The sequence below is a fragment of the Aulonocara stuartgranti genome, assembly GCF_965226115.1.
Source record: "Aulonocara stuartgranti genome assembly, chromosome: 14".
NCBI lineage: Eukaryota > Metazoa > Chordata > Actinopteri > Cichliformes > Cichlidae > Aulonocara > Aulonocara stuartgranti.
The window spans coordinates 28374502-28400551 of NC_138950.1; the positions used below are offsets into that span (position 1 = coordinate 28374502).

General features: G+C 41.9%; 1 protein-coding gene across 2 annotated transcripts in view; it reads right to left on the reverse strand.

Moving 5' to 3' along the window:
* pde2a (phosphodiesterase 2A) overlaps positions 1 to 26050 on the reverse strand; it is a 172877-nt gene that overhangs the window by 119157 nt on the left and 27670 nt on the right. The window contains exons 1-2 of one of the 2 annotated variants that reach the window (XM_082503219.1): positions 903 to 1083; positions 561 to 651 (exon numbers count right to left, since the gene is read on the reverse strand). In XM_082503219.1, coding sequence (XP_082359345.1) covers positions 561 to 651; positions 903 to 937 — 126 coding nt within the window. In that variant the 5' untranslated portion in view covers positions 938 to 1083. Of the gene's footprint in view, positions 1 to 560; positions 652 to 902; positions 1084 to 26050 lie in introns of those variants that run through there. The other variant, XM_082503218.1, reaches the window with a different exon arrangement.

Below are 26050 nucleotides of genomic sequence, written 5' to 3' on the forward strand. Positions count from 1 at the left end.
CTCTCTCCCTCTCTCTCTCTCTCACACACACACACACACACACACACACACACACACACACACACACACACACACACACACACACATCCAGAGAAGTAATAAAGCCTCTCAGTGACTCAATCAACAGAAAAAGAGAGAAAGCAACAGGAGCTGAAACTTACCCTCCACAGACAAAAAGTCATCATTAGCAACCCCCCCCCCCCCCCCCAAAAAAAAAAAAAAAAATAGAGAGGGTCAAAAAAAGAGAGAGAGAGAGGGGGGACGACAGATGTTAAAGGGAGGTCAAAGAAAAGGATGATAAGATTTTATATTGGGAAAACTGGAGAGTAGGAGGAAAATGCTTAAAAAATCAGTATTGTTTATAATTGAAAGGAAGATGAAACAGAATAGAGGGCATAGGGCGCAGAGGATATTGCATCCTGTTTTTCAGGCAGTGTGAGAAGAGAAGAGAAGAGAAGAGAAGAGAAGAGAAGAGAAGAGAAGAGAAGAGAAGAGAAGAGAAGAGAAGAGAAGAGAAGAGAAGAAGAGAAGAGAAGAGAAGAAAAGAGAGCAGATCCTACCTGGAGTTGTTCGGACAGCGTGGTGGACTGTCTGGCACTCAGGGCTGGAGCTGAACTCTCGTCAGGACGCAGGAACACTTGCTGACCACGTCTGTAGGGATCAAAAACAGCAGTGAGTACCTCTGTGTGTGTCTGCGTGTTTGAGTTGTCCTTTGTGCACGCCAGCTGTCAGACTTTAAGTGATAAGCTGCTGGCAAAGGAGCATTTCCATTCCATCACACACACACTCCTAGACACAACAATTTATCTCTTCCTACATCTGAGGAGTGCAGGAATTTAAAGGTGTGTGTGAGGGAATGTAGGAGGGGAGAAAAAAGGTGAACGTGTTTGTGAAGTCCTTACAGGTCCTTTCCTTTCTTCCTCTCAAGCGCAGTCATGTCATCTCCACCTGTCGTACGCAGAGAGAGCGCCGGAGTCACACACACATTCGCGCACACGGCGAAGTACCGAAGCACACACTCGCGCTGGCAGGCTGAGACGCACACTGGCGCGCTAACTCCACGAGCTGCAAGGCATAGAGCTGAGAGTGAACACAGTCCCTCCTCCTCTCTCCTCCCACCTCTCTCTCATGCTCGCTCTCTCTCTCTCTTTTTCTCTTTCTATGTTCCTCCTCTGGGTCTTACCGCCTCCCTCAAACCCTCCCCATGATTCATCTCTCTACTGTCAGTATGTACGCTGAAGGGAACACTGTTATAAAGACACACATAATGGACCAACTTCAAAAAAAGAAATAGAATTACCATCTCGGTTTTGTCGTTTGATTCTGCCAACATGTTCTTATATATAAATATATATAAGAACATATATATAGTGATGAAATGTCAGGTTAAACTGATTTTACTTGGCTTTGTTACCTGTGTTTTCTTGCTTTTTGTTGGTTTGTCAGTTCGCCGAGACAGAATAAAACTTCCTGTATTTGCTCACGAGCCAATTCTAATGGAACAAAACTGCAGGCATGCTTCAAATGTGGCTGTGGCTACAAAGAAGCGACAAATTCTAAAACATGGATGCATTCCTAACATCATCAACGTCATCAACCGAGCATCACAGAAAATCTCTACAATCATCAGCCAGTGTTTACCAAACTCAGAAATATAATCACAAGCTCACCTTCTGTATAGATTTATTTCCTATTTGCACAGCGTCATGTCACACTGAAGCTGACCTTTGACCTTTCGCCTCTGTCGCCTCTGTCAGTGCGCCCCAGGGTAGCTGTGGCTACAATGTAGCTTGCTATTGCCAGTGTGTGAATGTGTGTGTGAATGGGTGAGTGACTGAATGTAGTGTAAAGCGCTTTGGGGTCCTTAGGGACTAGTAAAGCGCTATACAAATGCAGACCATTTACCATTTAAATTTAATCCAGTATTTTTGTTATGGTCAGAAATGTGTTTGTGCCATCCATCCATCCACAACCTTATTGGTCATCTGGCTCCATCTCACCCTGTCCCCATCATCCTCCTCTGTCGCACCAAACTTCTGCATGTCCTCCTTCACTACATCCATGAAGCTTACTCTGCAGTCTTCCTCTTTTCCTTCTGTCTGGCAACTTCATCTGTCCAACATTGCCACCGTCGCTCCTCTGCACATGTCCAAACCATCTCAGCCTTCCCTCTCTAACTTTGTCTCCAAACTGCTCGACTTAAGCTGTTCCTCTGATGTCCTCATTCTCTTCCATCCTGGTCACTCCCAATGAGCCACCTCCAGCTCTGCCCCAGTAACTGTCCAAACCGCACATCACAGCATGTCTCACCATCTTGTAAACCTTCCCTTTCACTCTTGCTGCTTCTTCTGTCTCCCATCACCCCTGACAGTTGTCTCCACCCAATTCACCCTGCCTGGACTCTCCTGTTCACCTCTCTTGTGCACTGTCCGTTGCTTTGGATGGCTGATCCCAAGTATTTAAAATTTATCTAGCTTCACTGTCTCTACCGCTTGCACCTTCACTTTTCCACCTCTCTTCCTCTTATTCACACACATGTATTCTGCCTTCCTTCTACTGATTTTCATTCCTCTTCTCTCCAGCGTATACCTCCACCTCTCCAGGCTCTCTTCCACCTGCTCCCTACTTTCTCTATACCTCTCCATTAACACTCTCAAAGCAAACATCACATCTGTAGTGATCCTTCTCAGCATGACGCCATACTGCAGCTCAGTTATCATCATCTCTATTCTTAACCAAGCTTCAATATCGCTCTCCCAGTTGTTCATAAGATGACTGATCAGCATTAGTTCTCTGCAGTTACTATAGTTCTGCACGTCACCTTTGTCCTTGAATATCGGTACACTTCTCACTCCACAGGACTGTGTTACACATTCTGGTTTAAAAGTTCACCGTCCCTTTTCCTTGACATCTGTGTAGACTTTAGAAACTCCCACCCCCCCCAAAAAATAACCCCAAAACATCAGGTTATTTGTGGAACCACTTAAAATAACTTTATTTATTTGCAGATATTTGGAAATTCATGAAAATTCGTGTCAGCGAAGTCAGATGTGGAAGAGCTGTTGTTGCAAAAGTAACAAGCATAGATAATTAAAATATATCTGACAACATCCTCTGGTTTTTGATAAAGTCTTATTTTGTTTTATTTAAATTTGGTTGCTGTTCTGGAACATTTAATCATATCACGTGACCTGATAAAGGAAATCTTTGTGCACAAAACTTCAGGCTACAGTTTTTATGATATAGCAACAGGAGAAGAAAAGTGAGAATGCTTTGGTGTTACTTGGGTCTCCTACCATCACACACAGTTTCAAAGGCAATAAAAATCGATGAAGAATCATTTAAAACTCCCCACGGTGTCTAGAAGTATTCAAAAAAAAGACTCGATTACATCATTGGCCCTTTCATTTTTTCACACCCGCATTTATTATTGATAGAGTTTTCTTAAGTCTAAATAAAACAGAATAAAATCTTTGAAAATAAATCCTGAAAATCAAAAGCAGGAGGAACCCTAATTTATCCGAAAAAACCAGCTTAGCAGAAACACAGTCACACACCACCGGAGCTCGATGCTTTTAATCAGCCGGCAGATTTATCATGTCGGAGTCTAGAGCGATGCTGACAGCGACAGGACATTTAGCATGAAGCTGTCAAACAGACTAAAAGGAGTCTGTCCAATGCAAGTCTGTCAAACTCACAACAAACCATGGCTAGGCACGCTTACAAAGTCACATCACATGTTAGCGGATGCTCTTCTTAAGCAGTCGTATCAAGTCAACACTCTGCTGGTAATTCTTGTTATTTTTAATACATTGTAGGTATTTGTATGATAGTTTGACAACAGCTAGGCCACTTAACTGAGTACAGATTTGAAGCTATCACAGACAGACAGCCACAGTGCGGGATTACGGCGGACCGATTCAAATGAAGTAAGCAGCTTCGGTTCAAATGCTGAAAATTGGCCTGACTCGGGAAAGATAATGGTAATTGTTTGGAAAAACAATCAAAACTAAGCACTGTTGTGATGTGTTCACTGAAGGCTGAAATTGTCTGAAATAAATTCAAGAAGGTTAAGCATTCATACAAAATCACATAGAGTGTATAGCAATGGCTATTTGTCTTTGAGTAGTACTTTTGCTTTAATGCACAAGCTCATGCTGGACAAATAATCAATGGCACATGCTATTTTATGAATTTATCACTACACTAAATTTAAGAACCAAACCCAGTTGAATCCTTTTATGAATTTATTGAGTTCACAGGCAGTCAGAGGTTAAGCCCTGGCTCATGGGGTTATGTTGAGGTGAGAGTGCTCGGATATAAAATGCTCTAATATCAAACCCAGCGACTGCCTGTTTTGTAAACAGTGAAGGGTTATTCCAGTACAGCACAAGCTCAGACTGTATCGACTGTGTTGTGTTGGCTAATAGCTGCAAGACACAAAGACATAATCAGCACAGCACACAGTTCATATCATCAGCTCTGTATGGCACACACTCACAGAGGCAGGAGAGCAGGCCCTTACATATACTCAGAAACACAAGCAGAACTACAAACAAACACCTCAAAATGGGTTAGTTCAAAGCAAATTCTCCTCAAAGACTGTCTCTTCATCTGCCGTGGACTCGGTGATCTAGATTACCTTTTACACACATGCACGCACGCGCACGCACGCGCAAACACGGAAACACAATTCTCCACGTTACTGCTGCCATAGTACAGCTGAAGAGAATATTGATCTCTTGTTTCTGATTAAAACCAGGGCTGCTCAAACGCAATCAACACACAAACCCACCCCGTGAACCCACCCACTGCTCTTTCTCACACACAGACCTGTAAAACAAACACACACACAAACTCTGGCAGCCTGAATCCAATGTGAAGGGCCATAATTAGTAATCAGTGAACACGGGATCGGATGATGATCCAGCCAGTTGTGTATTGTCTTTATGAATAAAACATATATGTGAATGTATGAGATTTATATAATGTTTATTAAAAAACTGTGATTGGAAGTGTGTATATGCTGAAATCCAGAGCTCGCTTTTGTCCAGACTCTCTTTGAGTGATTGAAAGCACTAAACAGTAAAGCTGCACTCAGGGGAATAGGGCTAATCTACATAATGGTGGAGATATATTAACAGCATCCTGATGCACACACACACACACACACACTTAGGTGTCAGTTGAATGTAAGTCTTCCTCATCCTCCACACTAGCAGCGCCCTCTCCGATGCGACTGAGCCAAACAGAGTTAAGACAATGATGTATTTATGTTTTGTTATGTTTATCTCTCTATTTAACTGTATCATTACGATGCTAATTACAGGGCAGTCTTTATGCAGTTTTATGTACATATTATAGTACCATGTGATTAAAGACTGATAACAGCCTTACAGCTGGTAGATTACAGCTATTTACAACCGTACTGACATTTCACTATTTGTTTTTCTCTGAGAATATCACTAGAATGTAAATGAAAGGATTCATTTTCAATGCAGATTTCTCCAAAATCAGCCCTCTTTTGTCTTACTTTCATTTTGGACCTCCATCAAAGCTTGAAAGGGGGGCTGTGCAACTTGACCCTTTTCTGTAAAACAATAGCGATTCCTTTTTCTAGATGGGATGTGCTCCGCTTGATGAGGAAAGTGCATTTGGAGAAGTGTTTCTACTGTGTGTGGAGCAGGTAAGGACAAAGAGAGGAATTACTTGATCATGCTCATAGTGGGAATATAAGATTGTTAGATAAGGCTGATAAAACTCAAATGGATCTGAACCACCTCACAAAGACGACTTATTGTGCACAATAGCAGTCATACCTCATGTAATGCACAATGTTTTACCTTAGCTATGCACGCAGTGCTGAAACAATCCATCATGGAACCTATTAGTAAAATGTCAGACACCCAGTTATTGATTAAAGCGACCAACCCCTGGTTGACAGTGGGTAACAAGAACCTGCTTTTAAAAGGAAGAAACACTCCTTCAAAACTAGGGTCAGACGGTGGCAGCCATCTGATGCAACCAGTGGGATGACAAACCGGAAACAGGACATATAAATAAATAACACATAAAAGTAATAAATAAATAGAGTAATAAAAGCACAAACTGCAGGATGGAGAAGGCAAGTCTGTCTACAGGAGTTAATAATAACGTTACAGTTGCACTAGGAAAAACAGCTTAGAGGCCAAGGCACCTCAAAAATTACCGAGACTTTACACAAGGAACTTCGGCAATGAAATGTCTTGACTCTTGACTCTTGACAGTGGCATTAAGCAGGAGTGAGTCTGCGAATGGTTTGTAACTGAATGCAGTAACGTTGACAACTATCTGTGATAAATCTGTGAAAATTGCAAATCTCACTCCTACACGCACAGAAATTCCTCCAAAAATAGCTATAGGCACGATCAGGCATAATATTATGACCACCTGCCTAATTTTGTGCCGGCCCCCCTTTTGCTGTCAAAATAGCGCATTTAGGCATATGCTCCACAAGACCCCAGAATGGGTGTTCTGGTATCTGGCACCAGTGGAGGTGGGGCCTCCACGGATCAGACTTGCTTGTTCAGCACATCCCACAGTTGCTTGATTAGATTGAGGAACTGGAGATTTTGGAGGCCAAGTCAACAGCTCAAACTCATTGTTGTGCTCCTCAAACTATTGCTGGACCATTTCTGCTTTGTGGCACATTATCCTGCTGAAAGAGGCCACAGCCATCAGGGAGTAGTGTTTTACAGTGTACGTGGTATGTGTCAAAGTAACAACCACATGGATGGTAGAACTTGAGGTTTCCCTGTAGAACAAAGCATCACACTGAATTTTACCTTCTTCCCATAATGCATCCTGGTGCCAGGTGATCCCCAGATAAGCAACGCTCACACATGCTCAACTGGCCACATGAAATAAAAGACAATGTGATTCATCAAACTAGTTGAAGTGCTCATTGTTGATGGTGGACAGAGGTCAGCATAGGCATCCTGATTAGTGTGCAGCTCTGCAGCCCAGTACACAACAAACTGGGATGCACTGTGTATTCACACACCTTTCTATCAGAACCAGCATGAACTTTTTCAGCAGTTTGAGCTGCAGTAGCTCGTCTTTTGGGCGCAGAGATCAGCCATCGCTCCCGACATCCATCACTGAGCCTTGGCCGCCCATGACCCTGTCGGTGGTTCACCACTGTTCATTTCTTAGATAGATACTAATCACTGCAGACTGGGAACTGCAGAGCCGCAGTTTTGGAGATGATCTGACCCAGTCATCTAGCCATTACATTTTGGCTCTTGTCAGACTTCTTTAAATCCTTACGCTTGCCCATTTTTCCTGCTTCTAACACATCAGCTTTGAAGACAAAATGTTCACTCGCTCACTGATACATCTCATCTACTTACATGTGCCATGACAACAAGATAATCAGTGTTATTCCTGTCAGAGATCATAATGCTGCACCTGATCAGTGTAGTTTTTGCAGGACAGTAATTCAACTACAAAATTATATAGGTTCATATGTATATATATATATATATATATATATATATATATATATATATATATGAATTTAACCAAAATAAAACCAGTTGGCAACCACTTGAGTTGAGTCCCCTCTTCCAATGAGAGGTACTGCAGACAAACTGTGCTGATCAGTGCAAACTGACCCAGACCGGCTGCAATGTTCTGGCAATCAGTCTGCGTTTATAAATTAGACAGCAGCTATTTGCAGACTAGTAACTGCAGTCATTCGGAGTCGGACCAGACTGCCTCTCAACGTGCGACCTGTACTTGTAATCGAAACACTGAGCGTGCACGACCCCTAAACCACAACTATTTGCTATTGATCGCCACATGCTAAAATACTCAATATGATCATGAAGCACCCACCGATTTTTCTTCACTGCAAAGCCATTACAGAGCAATGTGCAAACCTTTAATCACTCTGTCTGTGGGCGTTTTTACTGGTGCGATTCCTGTACTGAAACACTGTCATCTCCCATTACAGTGAAGTTGCTCGGTTTAAAGAAATACTCCAAGTAGCGTGCGACTAACAGTTTAGAGAGAGGTGTATGTCTGAGCATGTGTGTGAAAATTACTTAAACTTATTTTTACTCATAACTAATTTCCTTAAACAAAACAAGCAGTAAAACAACAGCAGGAAGGCAACAACGACACGCCCTCCTTTGGAAAGTCACGCAGGCGATCACACATGCACTTGAGGGCGAGCTGCTCTGTTTGTATTGATAACGTGTTTCAACACTGCAGTGCCTTTGTCAACGCGAGTCTCCTCTGCGAGGCATAGCTCTGGCAAACAATGAATTTGAACGCACAAAACTGCAATAACATTGCAACCGGGATGAGGGAAAAAAGCGCAGAAAACACACATGCACATATTTCACCTTTGTACAGCATGTATTCACCACACTCCTCTGATTCAAACCCTCTTTCACTTCTCAAGATGCAGGCCTCTTTTTTTTTTTACACAGTTTGATCAAAGTGTCTCATAAGCAAAGGTCTTAATATGACTGTGACTGATTTTTCAAACAATGCTCGGTTCGCTTCATTTTATACACCAGTCAGTTTCGAGCCTGATGTTGTGGGAGTCATTATTTCACTGAAACGGTCACAGCACCTTACAAATCCAAAGCTCTTTGTGTGAACAGTGGAGCTGTGCGTTGTGTCACGGTCAGCAGAATCCAAACAGCATAAATAACAAACCTTTCTGACTTCTGTTCATCAAAAATCACAAAGCAAAATTTTGAGAGGTTGCTTGGTGGTTGCTATGTGAGTTAGTGCGTTGGCAACCTGAAAGGTTTATAAGCCAGTTTCCATACCAACACGCGCTGTCTCCTAACTGAGTACAGGCAGATGAGAGGATGATGAAAATGGAAAAAAAGAAAGAAAGAGGAGAGGAAAGGAGACCTTACTGCTCTATAGAAATCTCTGTATAGGCTTGTGCTGTTTGGAAATCCTACATGATGTGGAGCACAATAACCCGACCCTGTAAGAGCTAATTATGCTGTATACTTATCTGAGAAATACATTTCACCTAGCAAGTACAAGGTATATAAACAGACGAGAGCAGCTGCTTAATTGAATCATTTCTGAGTTTGCTTCTAAGCCGAACTGATTGATACTTCACTGCTGGTGAAATTGCAGGCTGTTCAGCACGTAGCCTGTGTGAAACTCAACTTCTTCCTTTGTTTCTTTCTTCTTTTCTTTCTTTCCATCTTTAAAATGAATTTGCTCTGTAAGTAATTAAACACTCGAAACGAATCTTCAGGGTGCAATATTGAGAGCGGCTCTGCCGTGCTGCAAAACCGCCAATTTGTTGTGCATGGCATGTTGAATAATGATAAAACTGTCAGGGAGTCGTCTTTGGACGGGAGATGGTGCAGAAGGAGACAATTTTCTCGGGCTTCCAGCAACAGACTGGACACAGACTCTGCTTTGTTCTCTGGATTTCGTTCTTTGATCAAAATGCCATGACTTCAGTGACCTTTACATAAGAGCTGGACTGACCCCAAGCCGATGTCTGACTCTGTGTCTGTAATTGTTTCTTGCACTTCTTAACTGATCCTTTGGTCCATATTAAGGTCGCTGTCACTCACGGATAATGGACAGAGGCTTCAACTGGATTTACAGCAACAACAATTGCTTCTTATTGGTGCAGGCAAAGCCAGCACTTTGGTGGGTTTAAACACTCTATGGAAGTGATGATAAATTACTAAGTGACAGTGATTTTATGTAACTAAATTTAAGAGGCACTTTGCAAGTTTTGAACTTTCTTGGAGTAGAGCCAAATCCTCCACATCATAAGGAGCCAGGTGAGGTAGTTCGGGCATCATGCCTAGGATACCTCCTGCACGCCTCCTTGGTGAGGTATTCCGGGCATGTCCTACTGGGGAAGCCCCAGGGCAGACCCAGGACTCGCTGGAGAGATTATATCTCTCGAATGGCTTGGGAGTGTCTCAGTCCCTCCAGATGAGCTAGAGGAGGTTGCTGGGGTCAGGGAAGTCTGCAGCTTTGAGAGGCTGTTGAGCCACCGCAACCTTAACCCGAAATTCTAGAACAGATGTTACATTTGTTAAACTTTCTAGGTTTCTTTTTTTTTCCTCTGTAAAAACTCGAAGAAAATAAATTGCAGTTGAAAACAAGCCAGTGTGTCCCAGTGTCCAAAACCCCCAAATTGCAAAAGAAAAAAAGAACATTAGTTAAAATGTCAGAGTGCCCAGGAGAAGACTTTTGTTTGTTTTGTAGGTCTAAAGATTTCCCAACTACAATTATGTACAACACAAAACAAAAAGCTAATGACATTTGAGAAACTGGAATCAATGAATGCTCAGTGATTTCCACTAAATGTTTTTTGTGTGGCCCGTTGGTTTGCGCTAATTGTAACTTGGGTGGTTTTGAAGAAATCAGAAGCTGCAACAAAAGGCAGCATGCAATTGATTTAGTCTCACAGGTGATGAGCGCAGAGTGCTGGTGTTTGTAGATGTCTGTGATGTGGCTTTCTGCTCTCACCGTAAAGGGCTGTAACTGGCTTTGTTAGTAATGAATAGATACATTATTTACAGGAGCCATTTATAAGATATGAGAAGAGTTTTAGGAGTGTGAAACTCCCTTTGCTGTTTCAGCTTCTCTATGTTCTCTATGTTTACTGTGCTTCAAGGGCTGTAAGGGCCGGGCTGAATAGGATCTGGACTACTGCAGAAACCTTTCCAATTACAATAAGTGTTTCCTTATTTCTGCTAAGAATTCATGTCTTCAGCTATAAATGTTAATACAGGGTTAGGCGATGTACCCGAGTCTTCAGCCGATCCGTCTATTGCTCACTGAAGCCTCATCAGAAATGGTCTCAGTGGAAGGGTGGCTGTCAAGAAGCTATTCTTAAGGAAGGGAACAGGAAGAAAAGTCCGGGATATGCTAAATTACACAAGAACTGGACTGAAAATCAGTGACAACAAGTCTTGTGGAGTGATTAATCTAAATTTGTAATCATGAGTGTGTATAGAGGAGGTCAGGCGAGAGGTACAACAGGAGTGTCTACACCCATCTAGAAAACATGGTGGAGGCTCAATGATCCCAAACACACTGCCAAAGCAGTAAAAACATACCCGGTTAGAAAAACACACAGTGGAACACAATCAGTAGTGGATTGGTCTCCCCAGAGCCCGGACCTCAACTTTACTGAAGCAGTGTGTGACATCCAAAGGAGAGCTTTGAGTGAGCTTTAAGAAGTCTGGAGAACTATTCCTGAAGACTGCTTAAAGAAATTACTCTTTAATTAGTCTCAGGTCACAGCAAAGATGGCCTTACAAGCACCTTAGAAATGTGCAAATGGTGATTTTTCCTTATATACTGTGTTTCCATGTATGTTTCCACATGTTTCAAATGCTATTTTCCATTTTCTTAGTAGAATATAAAGAAATAAGGGTGCCTCAAGACTTTTGCACAGTACTGTATATGAAAGACTATCTACACTAAAATGAAAGTTTCTAGTAATAACCTACTTGACTTTCAGAGTGGGGTTTTTTCCAGAAAGAAAGTCCCCAAGAAACAGTGTCACCATAAAACGTGGATTAAAATAGGTGTTTGTGTCAATGTTTATGTGTGTCATAGCTAACTGCTTCCTTCCTGATGTGCTGCTCAGCAGTGTTCAGGCACTCACACAGACACTCGGACTCACACACCCATTTCCTTCCTTCAGTAGTTGGTTATTGCTGCTCATGTCAGAGGTGAAGTAGTAAGCAGGGTTAGGGATTAGTGATAAAGCTCAGAGGATAGGGAAGAGGCAGAAGACAGCGAGATCAAGAAGGAAGCAAAGAGATGGAAGGAAGGCGCCAAACCTGCTAATAGGACATTCACAGTTGAGGTGGATCATCCGTGTCAGTATATCGCCCGCGGTAATACCAGAATCAGTTAGAAGTTAGAAGATATCGCAGATGAAATACAGTTGTCTTTACATGCTTGCTGACTCGAGCTTTAAAAACATGCAGAGTGTGGTGTAAACTGCAAAGTAAGTAAATGCTGTGGAAGCTCTCCAACTGTGTGAAAATGGTCAGAGCAAGTCAAAGGAGCTTGCAAAGAAAAGCGTCTGGACTTCTTTAAGTTGCTTGAAGATGTTTCACCTCTCATCCGAGAAGCTTCTTCAGTTCTAAGGTCAAATGGTGGAGAGTCCCAGATATAAACCTAGTGGGAGTAACCCCCCACAGAGGGACAAAAGGACCCCCTGATGATCCTCTAATCGCCTGAGCCAAGGTGTGAAACTGGGTGTGGGTCCCAATCAGCCAGAGCTTCGGGTGTGTTCATTGTGAAACCTGGCCCCACCTTATCATGCGAATTCCTGAGGTCAGATGGCCCAGGATGTGAGTGGGCGTTAAGGCGTCTGGGAAGAGTTTTCTCCAAGCATGACATCCCAGTGTATTTCAGACCCAGCAACACGCTCAGACAAAAACTGCTTCACCCGAAAGACAAAACGCCAAAACACAAACTTATCAATGTGGTGTATGCTGTACAGTGCAGTGAGGAATGCCCAGACCTCTACATTGGAGAGACCAAACAGCCACTTCACAAGCGCATGGCACAACACAGAAGAGCCACCTCCACAGGACAAGACTCAGCAGTCCATCTGCATCTTAAGGATAAAGGACACTCTTTTGAGGATGCCAATGTTCAGATTTTGGACAGAGAGGACAGATGATTTGAAAGAGGAGTGAAAGAAGCCATCTATGTCCACTGTGAGTGACCATCTTTGAACAGAGGCGGGGGTTTACGACACCAACTCTCTGCCATCTATAATCCAGTTTTGAGATCCCTTCCCAGACGCCTTAACGCCCACTCACATCCTGGGCCATCTGACCTCAGGAATTCGCATGATAAGGTGGGGCCAGATTTCACAATGAACTCACCCGAAACTGTGGCTGATTGGGACCCACACCCATTTTCACACCTTGGCTCAGGCGATTAGAGGATCATCAGGGGGTCCTTTTGTCCCTCTGTGGGGGGTTACTCCCACTAGGTTTATATCTGGGACTCTCCACCATTTGACCTTAGAACTGAAGAAGCTTCTCGGATGAGAGGTGAAACGTCTTCAAGCAACTTAAAGAAGTCCAGAAGCTTTTTTTTGCAAGCTCCTTTGACTACGATGACCTTCACGGTCAGAGCAAGGTTAAAAGAAAGGGAATCAGAAAACAACCAGAGTGCATCTGAGAGAGGGAGAGAGCAATAGAGCGAGAGACAGAAATGGAGAAAAGCAAAACACAGCAGCAGCAGCAGCAACAACTATAGACAGAAAGTAAAAAATAATTGATTGAAGGAGTCAAGCAGGGGTGAGAAAAGAAGACACGGGAACACTGCAGCAAACCAACAAAACTTCATCATCCGCTCTCTCACACATCTTTTTCTTCTTCTTTTTAACTTTCTTTGCACAATCCTTATAAACAACTAATGAGGTGTGGGGGCGGCAAAGTCCAGCTGCTGCACGCTTCCCCATGAAGTCGATGTGTACGTGCCGTGATGTGTGTTTGGCAATGCAGCCTGAAGATTTCTGCGTAACATGCATCATATTTGTGCGAGGGTACTTGCAAACATTCGCATGTGCATGGGCTGGCAGCAACCAGACAGATCAGGTGGAAAATATCCAGCTAAATCTTTACCTGCACGTCCCATTTTTGTCTTTTTTTCTCCATCAAATGAGAACACAGCAGAGACGATATGGTGCTGAACAGATTGAATGGATGCTACAAATGGTAATGGCAAAAGATGATGTGTGTGCGCACACGAAACAGCCACGCGGACCCCGATTTGTTGCTATGGCATCCCATCTTCCTGAGGTGCAAAAATCACAGAACAATTTATACCCACAATTTCCTCTCTATAATGAAGCGGTGAATGCACCCACCCCGGCATGCACAATGCTGAAGTGGATGCTGAAGTGGACTATAACGCGCGCACTTACCCCGAACAGGTGAACGCAACCATGCTCAAGAACATTTATATAAAAAAGTTATGAAAGAGAATAATCGTATATTCAGAAAAATACTGCTCACTAATTGAGCTAATAAGACAGAGTACACTGCAGCACAAGTTACCAAGACTACAGTCAGTATAGACAGTCCATTAGTGGATGCTGAAGTGGAGCATGTTGGAGAAGTCCTGTGCATCATTGCTCCAATTCCTGTGATACATTAATTGGCATTGCGCTGGTCTATGTGCCTTTAACAAGCATGGGGTTTGTCACAGAGACTTTACTACAGTTATTAATGCAGACACTTTCAATTCAATTCAATTCATATAGCCCCAAATAACAACAACAGTTGCCTGAAGATGTTTTATACTGTAAGGTAAAGACGAAAATACAGAGAAAACAGAGAAAACCCAACAATTAGACGACCCCCTCTATGAGCAAGCAATTTGGTGACAGTGGGAAGAAAAAACTTCCTTTTAACAGGAAAAAACCTCTGGCAGAACCAGTCTCAGCAAGGAGCGGCCAACTACCGTGACAACTAGGTGAGGGAAACGGGACAAAACACACAGTGTGGAAGAGAACCACAGATTAATAATAGCTAATAGCTAACAGGAAGAAACCTCTGACACAACCAGGCTCAGGGAGCGGAGGCCATCTGCCGCGACCAGTTGGGCATAAGGGAAAGAATACTTTCCAACTGTATCATCTGCAGTTTCTTTTAAATGACTTGTTATTGTCATTTAGAAGTTTTGAAGTCGTGTTGTTTATTTGACGTGCTTTGTGCAATTAACACACACAAAGATGGCACAGTTATGTTGCCAAGTTAATGTGCAAAAACATCAGGTGGGACTTTGGTTGAGTTCTTTTTACATCTGAAATAGCGATGCAGGAGATTTTACAGCACTCCAGATGAAGAGGGATGAAACCAGGATGTTGTCTGGGTGTGTAACCTAACTGCGAATAGGTTTATGGCAGCTCGGGTGAAGCAGTGGCAGTGTAAGCAGATGCTCAGCTGCTTTTCTCCTGAATCACACCAGCTCTCTTAGTAGATTTTGATGCCAACGTTTCGCAATCGCATTTTATGGTTTTATAATAACAAGCCTGAAACGTATCGAAGACCAAAAGTGCCAAAAAGAAGATAAAGAAAATATCAATAATATGATATAATTTGGGGATTGTTTAAAAACACATTAAATATACACACAAGGTCTATTAACCTACTTCTGTGTTTATCATGTAAAGAGGACGCAACACATGGAAACAAGGGTAAACAATGCCTTACTAAATATACACATAGCTACACACATTTCAAACAAATCAAATCAAATCAAATAATATAACATGAACAGAGGCAATTTTCTATAGATATCCATTTTTGCCTTAATTAATTTGTATTTATTGTGAAGCGATTTAAGAGGCAGAAAGCTTCATTAGTTATTAGCTGTGTCATTAGTTTCTTTACGTGCTTTTGATTTGGCAGTTGTCATATGTGTCCACTATATTTTTTCACATTTTTATGAAATACTTCTTCATTTTATTAATGTAAAACTAAACTGTTGTTTGTTCCTGCTCAATTCAAATCTGTTGTTATAGTCAGGGTAAATACATTTTTGTTAAAGCAGCAGAGATGAAGGCCCGGCTGAGTGGACAGAGGGGAGAGTAATGAAAGATGAATGCAAGCAGCCGCTGAAGGAGGAAGGACGAATTAGTTTGAGCACAACAGAAATGGAGCAGTCAGCGGGTCAACACAAAGACGCAGTATCCAGGTCTGAATGCACAATTGCAATTTCAGCCACCACACACACACTCGGCCTGCACGTTCATGTCGTAAACATGACGTGCCCTGGACTTCCATCGACATCCTCACCTATAAAAACAGACCATAATCACACGTGTTTGACCTTGTTCCTCTCTGGCCTCTTCTTTCCTCTTCCCTCATATTTTCTCACTTGGCCTATTCCTTCCTCCTCCTCTTCCTTCACATATTTTTCTTGTAAAGTTTCCTTTTCTCTCCTCTATTATCTATTATCCTGTCGACCTTTTATTATTATTTTTTTCTGTCTTCCTACTGCAGGTTTGCAGTGACAGGCAAATCTGTGCTGCTGTTAGAGTGCCCTCAAGTGGACATACACATAAACAACATACAAAGTAGATGGATTGTTGTGTTGCAAATTAAATCTTAAAACATCAATAAGCTGCTCCACGTCCATATTAGGTTTTATTCTTGACATTCGTTTTTGCTTGTTTCTTATATCTTTGTGCGTGTACTCAACAAAATATGAACGAGGAAGTAACCTTGAGCAGCTGTCATTAAAGTAAATTTGCACTGCAACTGAACACACTGGTCATGTCTGCTCTCCATCTCACTTGGATTATTGTCAGGGATGACAGCGCAGCTCCCTCCACTTTATAAAGGCTGAGGACCAAAATGGAAACCAATTTTTTTTAATTTTCTTGACAATTTCTCTCAAGGGTCCTGTAATCATAAAGCTGCAGCTACAGAGCGGAAATGAAGAGCGACTTCTATGCTGACTTCATCTGAATGCCCTGCATCAATTACAACATCACTCCACCTCCCAAACACAAACTTCAAAGTCTTACAAGTGTTCTCTCCCTCTCTCCTTCTCCTACACGCACACTTACACATCTCTATAAGGAATACCAATGAGCATATTGTTTCCATTTCAAAGGGAAACGTCAGGTCTGAAGAGGGTAAGAATTAAACATCAAGTCTGCCCCCCCACCCCCCTACCCAAGAAAAAAAAAAGGATAAATAAGACAAAGAAAGGAAAAGGAAAAAAAAGGCACTATTTTTCCTTTCTTTCTTTCACATTTCATCTTCTCTCTATTCACTTTACAACTCTTGACTAGCTTCGTCTCAGTGCTCTGACAGAAGTACTCTAGCGTAAGATTATGTGAGTGCAGCTAGGTGTGTGTGTGTGTGTGTGTGTGTGTGTGTGTGTGTGTGTGTGTGTGTGTGTGTGTGAGTGTGTGTGTGTGTGTGTGTGTGTGTGTGTGTGTGTGTGTGTGTGTGTGTGTAAAAAAACAACAGCAGTCTCAGCAGAAACTCACTCCAGTAGAAAACCTTCTGTGACAGGAAGTTGGTACCAACATAAAGGACATATAATAAGTAATACTTGATCTGAATCATCCCTTGAGGTGGAGGAATTAGATAATCTTGGAGTCAGTATGTTTCCATAATGGCACAACATAAATCTTGACATAAAGTGATGACAATTAAGTTATAAATGGGCACAAATACTGCAAACCAGTTCAGACTAGTTAGGTTTACTGCTACGCTCACATGATATGCTTGCTGCACTGAAAAATATATCAAAGGGACTCTCTTAGTAATGGTGGTTTCACTTCACCAGTCGGTGTGCTATATAGTACCAAGCTACAAGCAGAAACGGTCCTCCTGAAGAGCAAGCAGAGCTCAAAACAGGTTGCAGAACCACTGCACACATCTTTAACTTAGAGGATACTGTGCGATCAGCACCACATCTGTGTGGGTGTGTTTGACAGGGTTTGGCGTACACGCTTGTGGATGAACATATTCAATTTTATTTTATGTATATACCGCCAAATCAAAACTGTTTCCCCAAGGGGCTTTATATTGTAAGATAGAGACACTACAATAATAGAAAAAACAAAACAACAACAATCAGTTGCATGCCCCCATGAGCAAGAACTTGGTGACAGTGGGGAGGAAAAACTCCCTTTAGACAGGAAGAAACCTCAGGCAGAACCAGGCTCAGCAAGGGGCGACCAACTGCTGTGGTTGGGGGCAAGGTGAGGGAAACAGGACAAAACGCACACTGTGAAAGAGAACCAGAGATTAATAATAGCTAATGTTTAAATGCAGAGTGGAGTATAAATGCATACAGAGGGACAACAGGTGAGCGAAGAAGAAACACGGACACACAAGACAGTAAAGTCAAACTGATCGCAAAGGGCACAGGTGCAGTCTTCTTCAAAGGGGACTGTAGCAGATTAGTGTAAGTCAGCAGGCTGGAGTAAGCCAAGGCTGCTTTTGTTCGTTCACTCTCCTCAACATATACCAGGAGAGATTTATGACTGTTTCACTGGAGAGAAGGAAAGATGATGGTAAAATGGCCTGATGAAGGATGATCCCTGACCAGTTGGTGGTTGGTTACTGTGAAATGATTACCAAAGCCCCAGTAAAGCAGAGAGACAGGTTAGTGACCCCCAGAAACACCAGTCACTAGGAAAAAGTGCTTGCTGACACTGTTGCAAATACAGCGCTGCACAACACTGTAAGTGGTCACCTGTAGTTTACATGGAAGATGCAGACTCGTCTGCAACCATTCACCTTCAAAGTAAAAGGTGCCCCTTTTGAAATTTGATGACGTGCAGAACTTTTACTTTAAAAGCAAAAAAAAATTTCTATTCTGATTTGCATCACACTTTTTCCAGATTTCACTACCAAGTGCTAGTTGGCAATTGTTTGCAGACAAATTGGTGTTTTCTATGCAAACTGCAGGCAATCTGCCAGCAACCAGAATGCTTTTTGTCCCTGATTTCCAGCAATCTCAAGCAACTTCTTGTGGCCAAATCCCTGCTCAACAAATTCACCATACATCTAGTTTAAAATATTGACTCGATCAAAGTAGCTATAAAAGACATAAGCATAACTCATATGAAGCTACTATGTTATAACAGTAGTTTAGAAACAGCATATCTGCTCCTCAGCAGTTTATCACAGATTATGTTTAAGGATGGCGTTTGCAATCCTGCACATCACAGAGATTAAAGGATAAGAGGAGTGAATCTGCTCCATGATTAAAACACTTTATCTCATGATTACTGCAGCCAAGGCTGGCTCATAGCACTCACCACTGAAGTACTAACAAAGTGTGATAGTGAGGGGGGATAAGGGTGCACCCCGGTGTGTGTGTGTGTGCCATTGTAGCACTCTGTCAGTAATGCTTGTACAATCTCCGCATCGCTGCTGGGAAAAACCGAAATAAATTTCTTTTCAATTTTTCGCTCCCGTCATCTTCCCCTTTTCTTTCCTCTCCCCACCCCACCGTCCCTCTCTCTCTCCCTGCAATTCTATTTTCTGTTGTTAACACGGTTTCCACTTAGACGCCTCTTCGGTACTTGATGGGATTTCTAGAAAATGATTTGTCTCTGCCTTTCGTGACCCTCTGCAATAGCTTGCTCATCCCAGTTGCAACACCTGTTTCCAGAGGGTGACACCGCTCGAGTACACAATCGCACACATGAACACACAGAGTGGTGCTTTCACACAAAAAAATGCACAACCCACCCAAGCCTTTAGGCATCTACATACCAGTTATGACACACACTGGGAACACTGTCATTATCAGCCAGCAGGCGCATATTTAGGAATGGAAAGGGTGATTACACTGAGACACACACGGAGCGAAACATGCACGCACACACACACTGTTGCAAACAACATCAGTATGCTGCAAAGGTCATACTTTGCTTCTCTCTCTGTCTGTCTGTGTTACACACACAAACACAAAAAGCAGACAGCTCCCATGAACACCTTCATCTTTATCAAAGTCAGCGGTCAACAATAAGAGACAAGCAGGGAGGCTTCACAGAAACCTGCTGTCACCATGGTAACATGGTCATAACAACCTTCTCTTTTTTTCTTCCTGCTAAAAACAGATTTTCTCCTCATTTTCTCCCTCAAATTCTCCCATCCCATCACCCTCTCTCTCCCTCTATCGTTCGCTCCACACCTCATTTCTTCCTCATAATTCTCTCCTCTCCTTCGCCCCGTTTCACTCAGACATGCTTCTTAAACTTTCCCACTTAGCACTTTTCTGCCTTTCTGGCTTCTTCTTGTTGCAAGACTGAAACAAAAAGGTGCAGATGGAGACAAATCAGACACAAAGACAGACCAAAAGACAGCTGACTGAACACAATCATCCATCTAACTAAATTAAAATGACTAACAAAACGAAAGACGCAAAATCAGAATCCATAACTATTGCTAAATAAAAAGGACCAGTATTATTCATCCTAGTTACCAAGTCATAAAAGTCACAAAAGAAAAAAAAAATGAAAACAACTAGATTTCCTACCATCACAGCAACACAACTGTTGCCAGTGACTAGGGAATAATCAGCTAACGAGCGTGTGCAGCGTGTGCCTTGCCCAGCCCCCAGGGAGTATAAGGACTAACTGAAAACACAACTCAGCTCCACCTAGTATCTTATGAAATTTACAAGCCAAATCAATAAAATTCACTTCATGTGTGCCTGCTTAAAGCATTCATAAACTAAAACAGAGTGCAGCTTACAAATATTCTAATCACAGAAAAAAATAAAGAAGTGGAGGTATAGCCTCCACTGGGTGGGATGCAAGCAATCACCCATCTGTGCATGGACTGCACAAGTGTCCAGATCTGTCGTTGAGGAATTGCTCTCAGTTCCTGGATGAGCCCAGCCCGCAGCTGCCCAGTGTTTACTGCTTGTGGCTGCTTCTGATGAACAATGGGCATGTCTCAGGCATGTTCAATAAGAGACATACTGGGACTAAATGCCGCCAAGGAAGTGTCTGAATATGCTCCTGATTCAGAAAGGCCTGCACAACTCTGGCAGTGTGAGAGCTTGCATTGTCCTGCTGAAACAGCTGCAGGGCTGAGTGCTGTACAGATTGGAGCACCTCATCTCAGTCCCTCTGACCAGTCAGATTTCCACCAACAAAACTCAGATCAGAGTTTGTGCTCTCATAGACACGCACGGCTGCTGCAACAGCTTGGACACGCGCGCCTGGATCCAGCATGCCAATAATCCTCCCTCAGTCTGCTCAGCACGGTAGCAGTGACGACAATGTTGTGCATGCACTGCTTTTTTGTTTCTGAGACCGCTGGCTTGAGAAATCAGCAAAAAACTGGATTAATTCTGAGGTGCAAAAAGTGAGTTCATCGTGTTCAGTAAACACATTACCAATAACATCACTGACTAAAACCAATCAAACAGAATTGAAAAAAGTAAAAATATAAAAAGTGATGGAATAAATGGCATTCAGGTGGTAGAAAATGCAATTTTTGAGTAATATATGTTGTTAAAATACTTCTCTGTCATTAATCCAAAAGAAAAATTGAAAAAGAAATTCATAAAGATTTCCAAAAAAGAATAAATATAAGTGTTGTTAACTGCAAAACTTTTAACTATCTGCAAATCCATTAAAATTAGTTGTTTTTTTTTACTTGAAATGCACTCCAAATACACAGGACTAATCAATGTGAGATGAAACTAACGAGGAAGAGGTGAGCAACTATGTGGCAGGAACAGAGACAACCACAGGAATGAAATGAAGAACAGGTGCGCCCAGGGATGCTATTACCAAATTAAACAGGAAGTGACTATAAGTAAGACACAAGACCCGAGCAGTCAAACAGATGGGGCACAGAAGTCAGAGAACAAAAAGAACATATAGTTATCGTTCAAATAATTCAAAAAGGAAACTTGAGCAACCACAACATTTAAGATTAAATACATTGCTACCCCAAAAAACTTCCTGTGACTTTCTTTAAATTGCTCCAGTTACTTTGAGTCTGCCACTCAAGACAAGGCAAGTCTGTCTTTTCTTTGAGCTGAGCTCCGAGACACATAATCTGTGTGCGTCCTTTACGAGGACTGACAAGTTGAGAGGCAGGCGTGTCTACAGAGTGGAAAAACTCTTGAGATAACATGAAAGTGCAAAAACAGATGCAAAAGAAAATCCTAGATAATTAACAAATGGAAAATTTGTGGCCTAACAGCGTTACCGGTATACTGTAGTTGTTTAGATACAGCATGGGACTAGCTTAAAATTTTTCCCAGCGCAGTGATTTAACATTAGTCTGACACATGGGTTAGGATCAGTGTAACACAGTAGGATGCTGACAGTAGGATGAGTCAAAACATGTCACTTCAAGGCACATCAAATCCAAAGGATTTTGCTGCTCCGCTCTGTGCTTGCTTTGCACACAACTAATGACTGGCAATTTGAGATTGTAAAGTTTGCAGATAGGAAGCCCTGCTGTTCACTCGCATCTTGCAGGATCAAAACAATGACAGTGGCTGAGCTTGTTCACAAAACCCTGGCTCTGTTTATATATGCATCTCAGTGAGTGCAGTGCAGAACGGCATACCGTTATCGTTATTCCGCTTAAGAGATTCACTGCTAACTCACTGTAAACATGAGTCTTTGCCTTTTTTTTAAATACAGGCTTTAAAGCCACAAAAACTTTTATCAACATTTTTGCTTCATTTGACATTGAGCATTGTAAAAAAAAAAAAACGCACAAAACCCCCAAAAACTGTGATTTTTACATTCCTAAATATGAAGAAATGAGACTGTGACAGTATCTAACCTAACAGTAGTGTTTGTGATGGCACCAACTGTGGCTCACACACTCATTCATATAGTAAATGGACTAGTATAACTATTGGCCTTTTCCCCTTTCACTGAGTACTAAAAGCTCTTAATGCTTCTCCGACATACACACACTCGCTGATAATACACCGAGGGGCATTTTTTGGGGTCCACTATCTTTCCCCAGGACACATGCAGACAGGAGACCATCCAATAAGCAGACAATCCACTCTATTCTCTGCTGCCCTCATCTCATCGTTCAGTGTGCTGAGCTGAGAGCTCCAATCGGAGTAAAAAATCATGTCTGTGTGAGGTCCAGGGTTTCGGTGAATAGGGAATAGTGACTTCAAGATGAATCACTTTTCAGCTTTTCATGGGCCACTAGAAAACTCCAGGAAGTGTATGAGTCACTTTAACACTCTGCTCCCACTTGGTCATCCGGATAAATGTGAAGTGCATCCAACTGATTGGTGAATAATTTCCTCCCATACTTCCAGCAGGCACATTTTTAAGATTCAAATTATGGGTTTGGTTAATAACACAATCACAGCATAGACTCTGCATGTGGTGGCTAGTTTGGCCGTGTGCTATGAACACTTTAATTTTATTGAGATAAATATAAAATTACGGATGACTAAACCCACTTTTGACAGCCTTATTCACACACAGAAGACCGAGCCAAACAGGAAGTAATTGAAACATCGGCTTGTTAGCATAAATATAGAATAATTCAAATATCAGCAAATCGGTGCCTTTAGGTATGTAGACATGGTCAAGATGAGCTGTTCATGATTAAACTGACCATCAGAATTGGAAAGAAAGGTGATTTAAGTGACTTTGAACGTGGCATTTCTGTTGTATCCTTCTGATACTGTTAAGGGCCACCACAAGAAGTGTTAAAGCTCTGGTATGTAGAATTGAGCACTCAGTTCATATCATCTGTTGAACACTTGAGTGTGTCGATAATTTCATCACATTAAGAAGTAATAAAGAGTAATTTCATACAGGCTAATGCAGAGGGTGAGGAATTGACTATTGCAGTATGGAGAAAATTCCACACCTATCTGGCTCTTACATAACACAGCTTTTATCAGTTCTGCTGCATATTTTTAGCACTGTTAAACATGCCAACAAATAATCTTCAGAACACTTTGTTGACATGTCTGCAGTTCCTTTCACCAAACTGGAGAGAGAGAGGGTATCAGACATCCCCTGTATCCCTGAGTCAGATCTACAGGAGAAGTATTTTCCCCCTCCCAGCTGCTCTTTAAACAATTTCATGTGAACATAATGCATCCTGACACTACGACCAGGACTACATTTCCTCACCACCATCTTATCAGAGTGTCTGTAGTTTGAGTGTAAACGTTACTATTGAGTAATGTTATAAATTCCTACAATGAAAAGGACAAAAATTATGTCTGTGGCATTCACAACATTTGCTGCTGATAACTGGTCACATTTAAAAAAAAAACAGCTATAAATGCTTAAACCTACCCAGCTATACACAGGGTCGGCTGTGGGACTGTAAACAAACCTCCTGGTTTACTACTGCTGTGATATTCAGTTTACATAGTAGGATGAATACCAGGGACTGATGTCATATCCACAATAAAATTTAATTACACATGCATTTATTGTGATCTAGATTTCAAATATAATAAAATCTGCAACATGAATGATACTCAGGCAGCATAATAGCAAAGTGGTTAGCTCTGTCGCCTCACAGCTAGAAGGCCCTGGGTTTTTATCCACCATCTGACCTGGCTTTCTCTGTGGACTTCGCATCTCCCTGTGTCTGCGTGGGTTCTATCCTGGTAGTCCCACAGCTTCCTTCCACAGTCCGAAGACATGCACTTAGTGGGGTTAGATTAATTGGTGACTCTAAATTGCCCATGGACGTGAATATCAATGTGAATAGTTCTCTGTGTTAGCCCTGCAACAGGCTGGCGACCTGTCCAGGGTGTAGCCTGCCTCTCAATCGATGGCAGCTGCAATAGGCTCCAGTTCCCCCACGACCCTTAACTGGATAAGCGGAAGTGGATTGATGGATGCTTGCAGACTGATGACAGCCATAGCAGGTTCAGATGTTAATATGTGCAGTCCAGACTGGCTTCATGTATGCAGATGCATTTTAGAAGTCTCTATGACTGCCAGCAGGACTTTCTGAACATTAATCATTAAATTGTTTGCACACACGTGACCTGTAGTTTTATGGAGTGGCTATGGCTCAGGTGAGAGAGGAGGTCATCTACTAATCAGAGGGTCAGCGGTCCTCCCTGTGTCCAGTTTACATGTTGAAGTGTCCTTGCCCAGGGTACTGATCCCCAAACTGTACTTCAAAACTTACAATGAAGCAAGTGAGTGAATGTCCTCTAACTTGTAATAAAAGAGAATTTTGAGTGTTCAGTAAGAGCAGGAAATAAATATATAGAAGTACATAAGTACTCCTCAATTTACCATTCAAGTTGCAGATTTAATGTCACAGTAGTGCACTACACATACACTCAATATGATATTGGCTAAATACAATTCTCTTTGGCACTAAGACAGCTTGACTCTCCTGTTTTGTTGTTTCTTGTTGGGGGGTTTTCTTTACACTAAGTAGCCTGTAAACTTATGTAAGCTCACCCATTAATTTTATACTGCAGCTCATGCTGTGAATAACTATAATTTTATTCAGGGACTCAATGGCTACCAGCTGCCTAAGCTTACACTGAATCTAAAGATGAGAGAAAAGTCGAAACCTGTCAATAAAATATCAGCTTGACATGTTACAATTTAATGTTATAATTACTATTCTGGGCCTTTGAAGAGTAGCAGTGAATTAGTGTCACACATCAAATCAGTCCAGTCCTAATGGTCATGAGGACACAGTGGAAACAGTCTCCTGCTGTACAATATGTTCCACCCATGGGCGATACTGTAGTGATCATCTCATCGGTCAATACGTGACTGCAAAGTACACTAACCTAGTTAGGTCCAGGAAAAAGGCTACATATACAAAATAAAAGGAAATGTCCACAAACTGAAATCTAACTTGATTATTTACCTTAATTTATTTAACTAAATCTGTTGGTTCTCGTTAATGTTTGGAGGAAAGTGCAAATTTCATTTTGAGTTTCTTTTTTTTGGAGGGTGTAATTCAACAGACATTTTTAAATCATCCTCTGGAGCCTTTAATAACTCGCACTATAAGTTCACAAGGAATAATATGCACTTATTGGGATGTTGCACTATAAATCTACGGTTATATTATGTTATTATGTTACTTTTGTGGCCTCCTAATTTGACTTTTGAGGATCCGCCTTAATGTTTAGGGAAGTTTCTCAAGGTTATAAATTTAACCTAATATAAGGCCGCCACTGTGTATCAGTAAAAGGAAACATAATCTTCCCTGTTTCCATCAGACAATATTCACTGCCTTAGCTCCATAATTATCATTCTTACAAAAAACTACTGTGCAAAAGTCTTGCATCAGGATGTTTGTCTTGAGCCATCCCTCATTCCAAGTTCAAAAGGAAGATCTGTAATCACTCATCTGCCTGTTTTCTTGGTGTTGGGCTGCTTCTCTGTTCTTTACATGACTACCACCTTCCTACGCTGTCAATCTCAGTACTGACATCATTACTTTAGTCTATTAATCTTCTAGCTAACCTTCTTTAAGCCAATCAGCCTCCCCTCTGTATGGCTTAAATCTGTGCTCTCTGTCATTCTCCCTGTCAG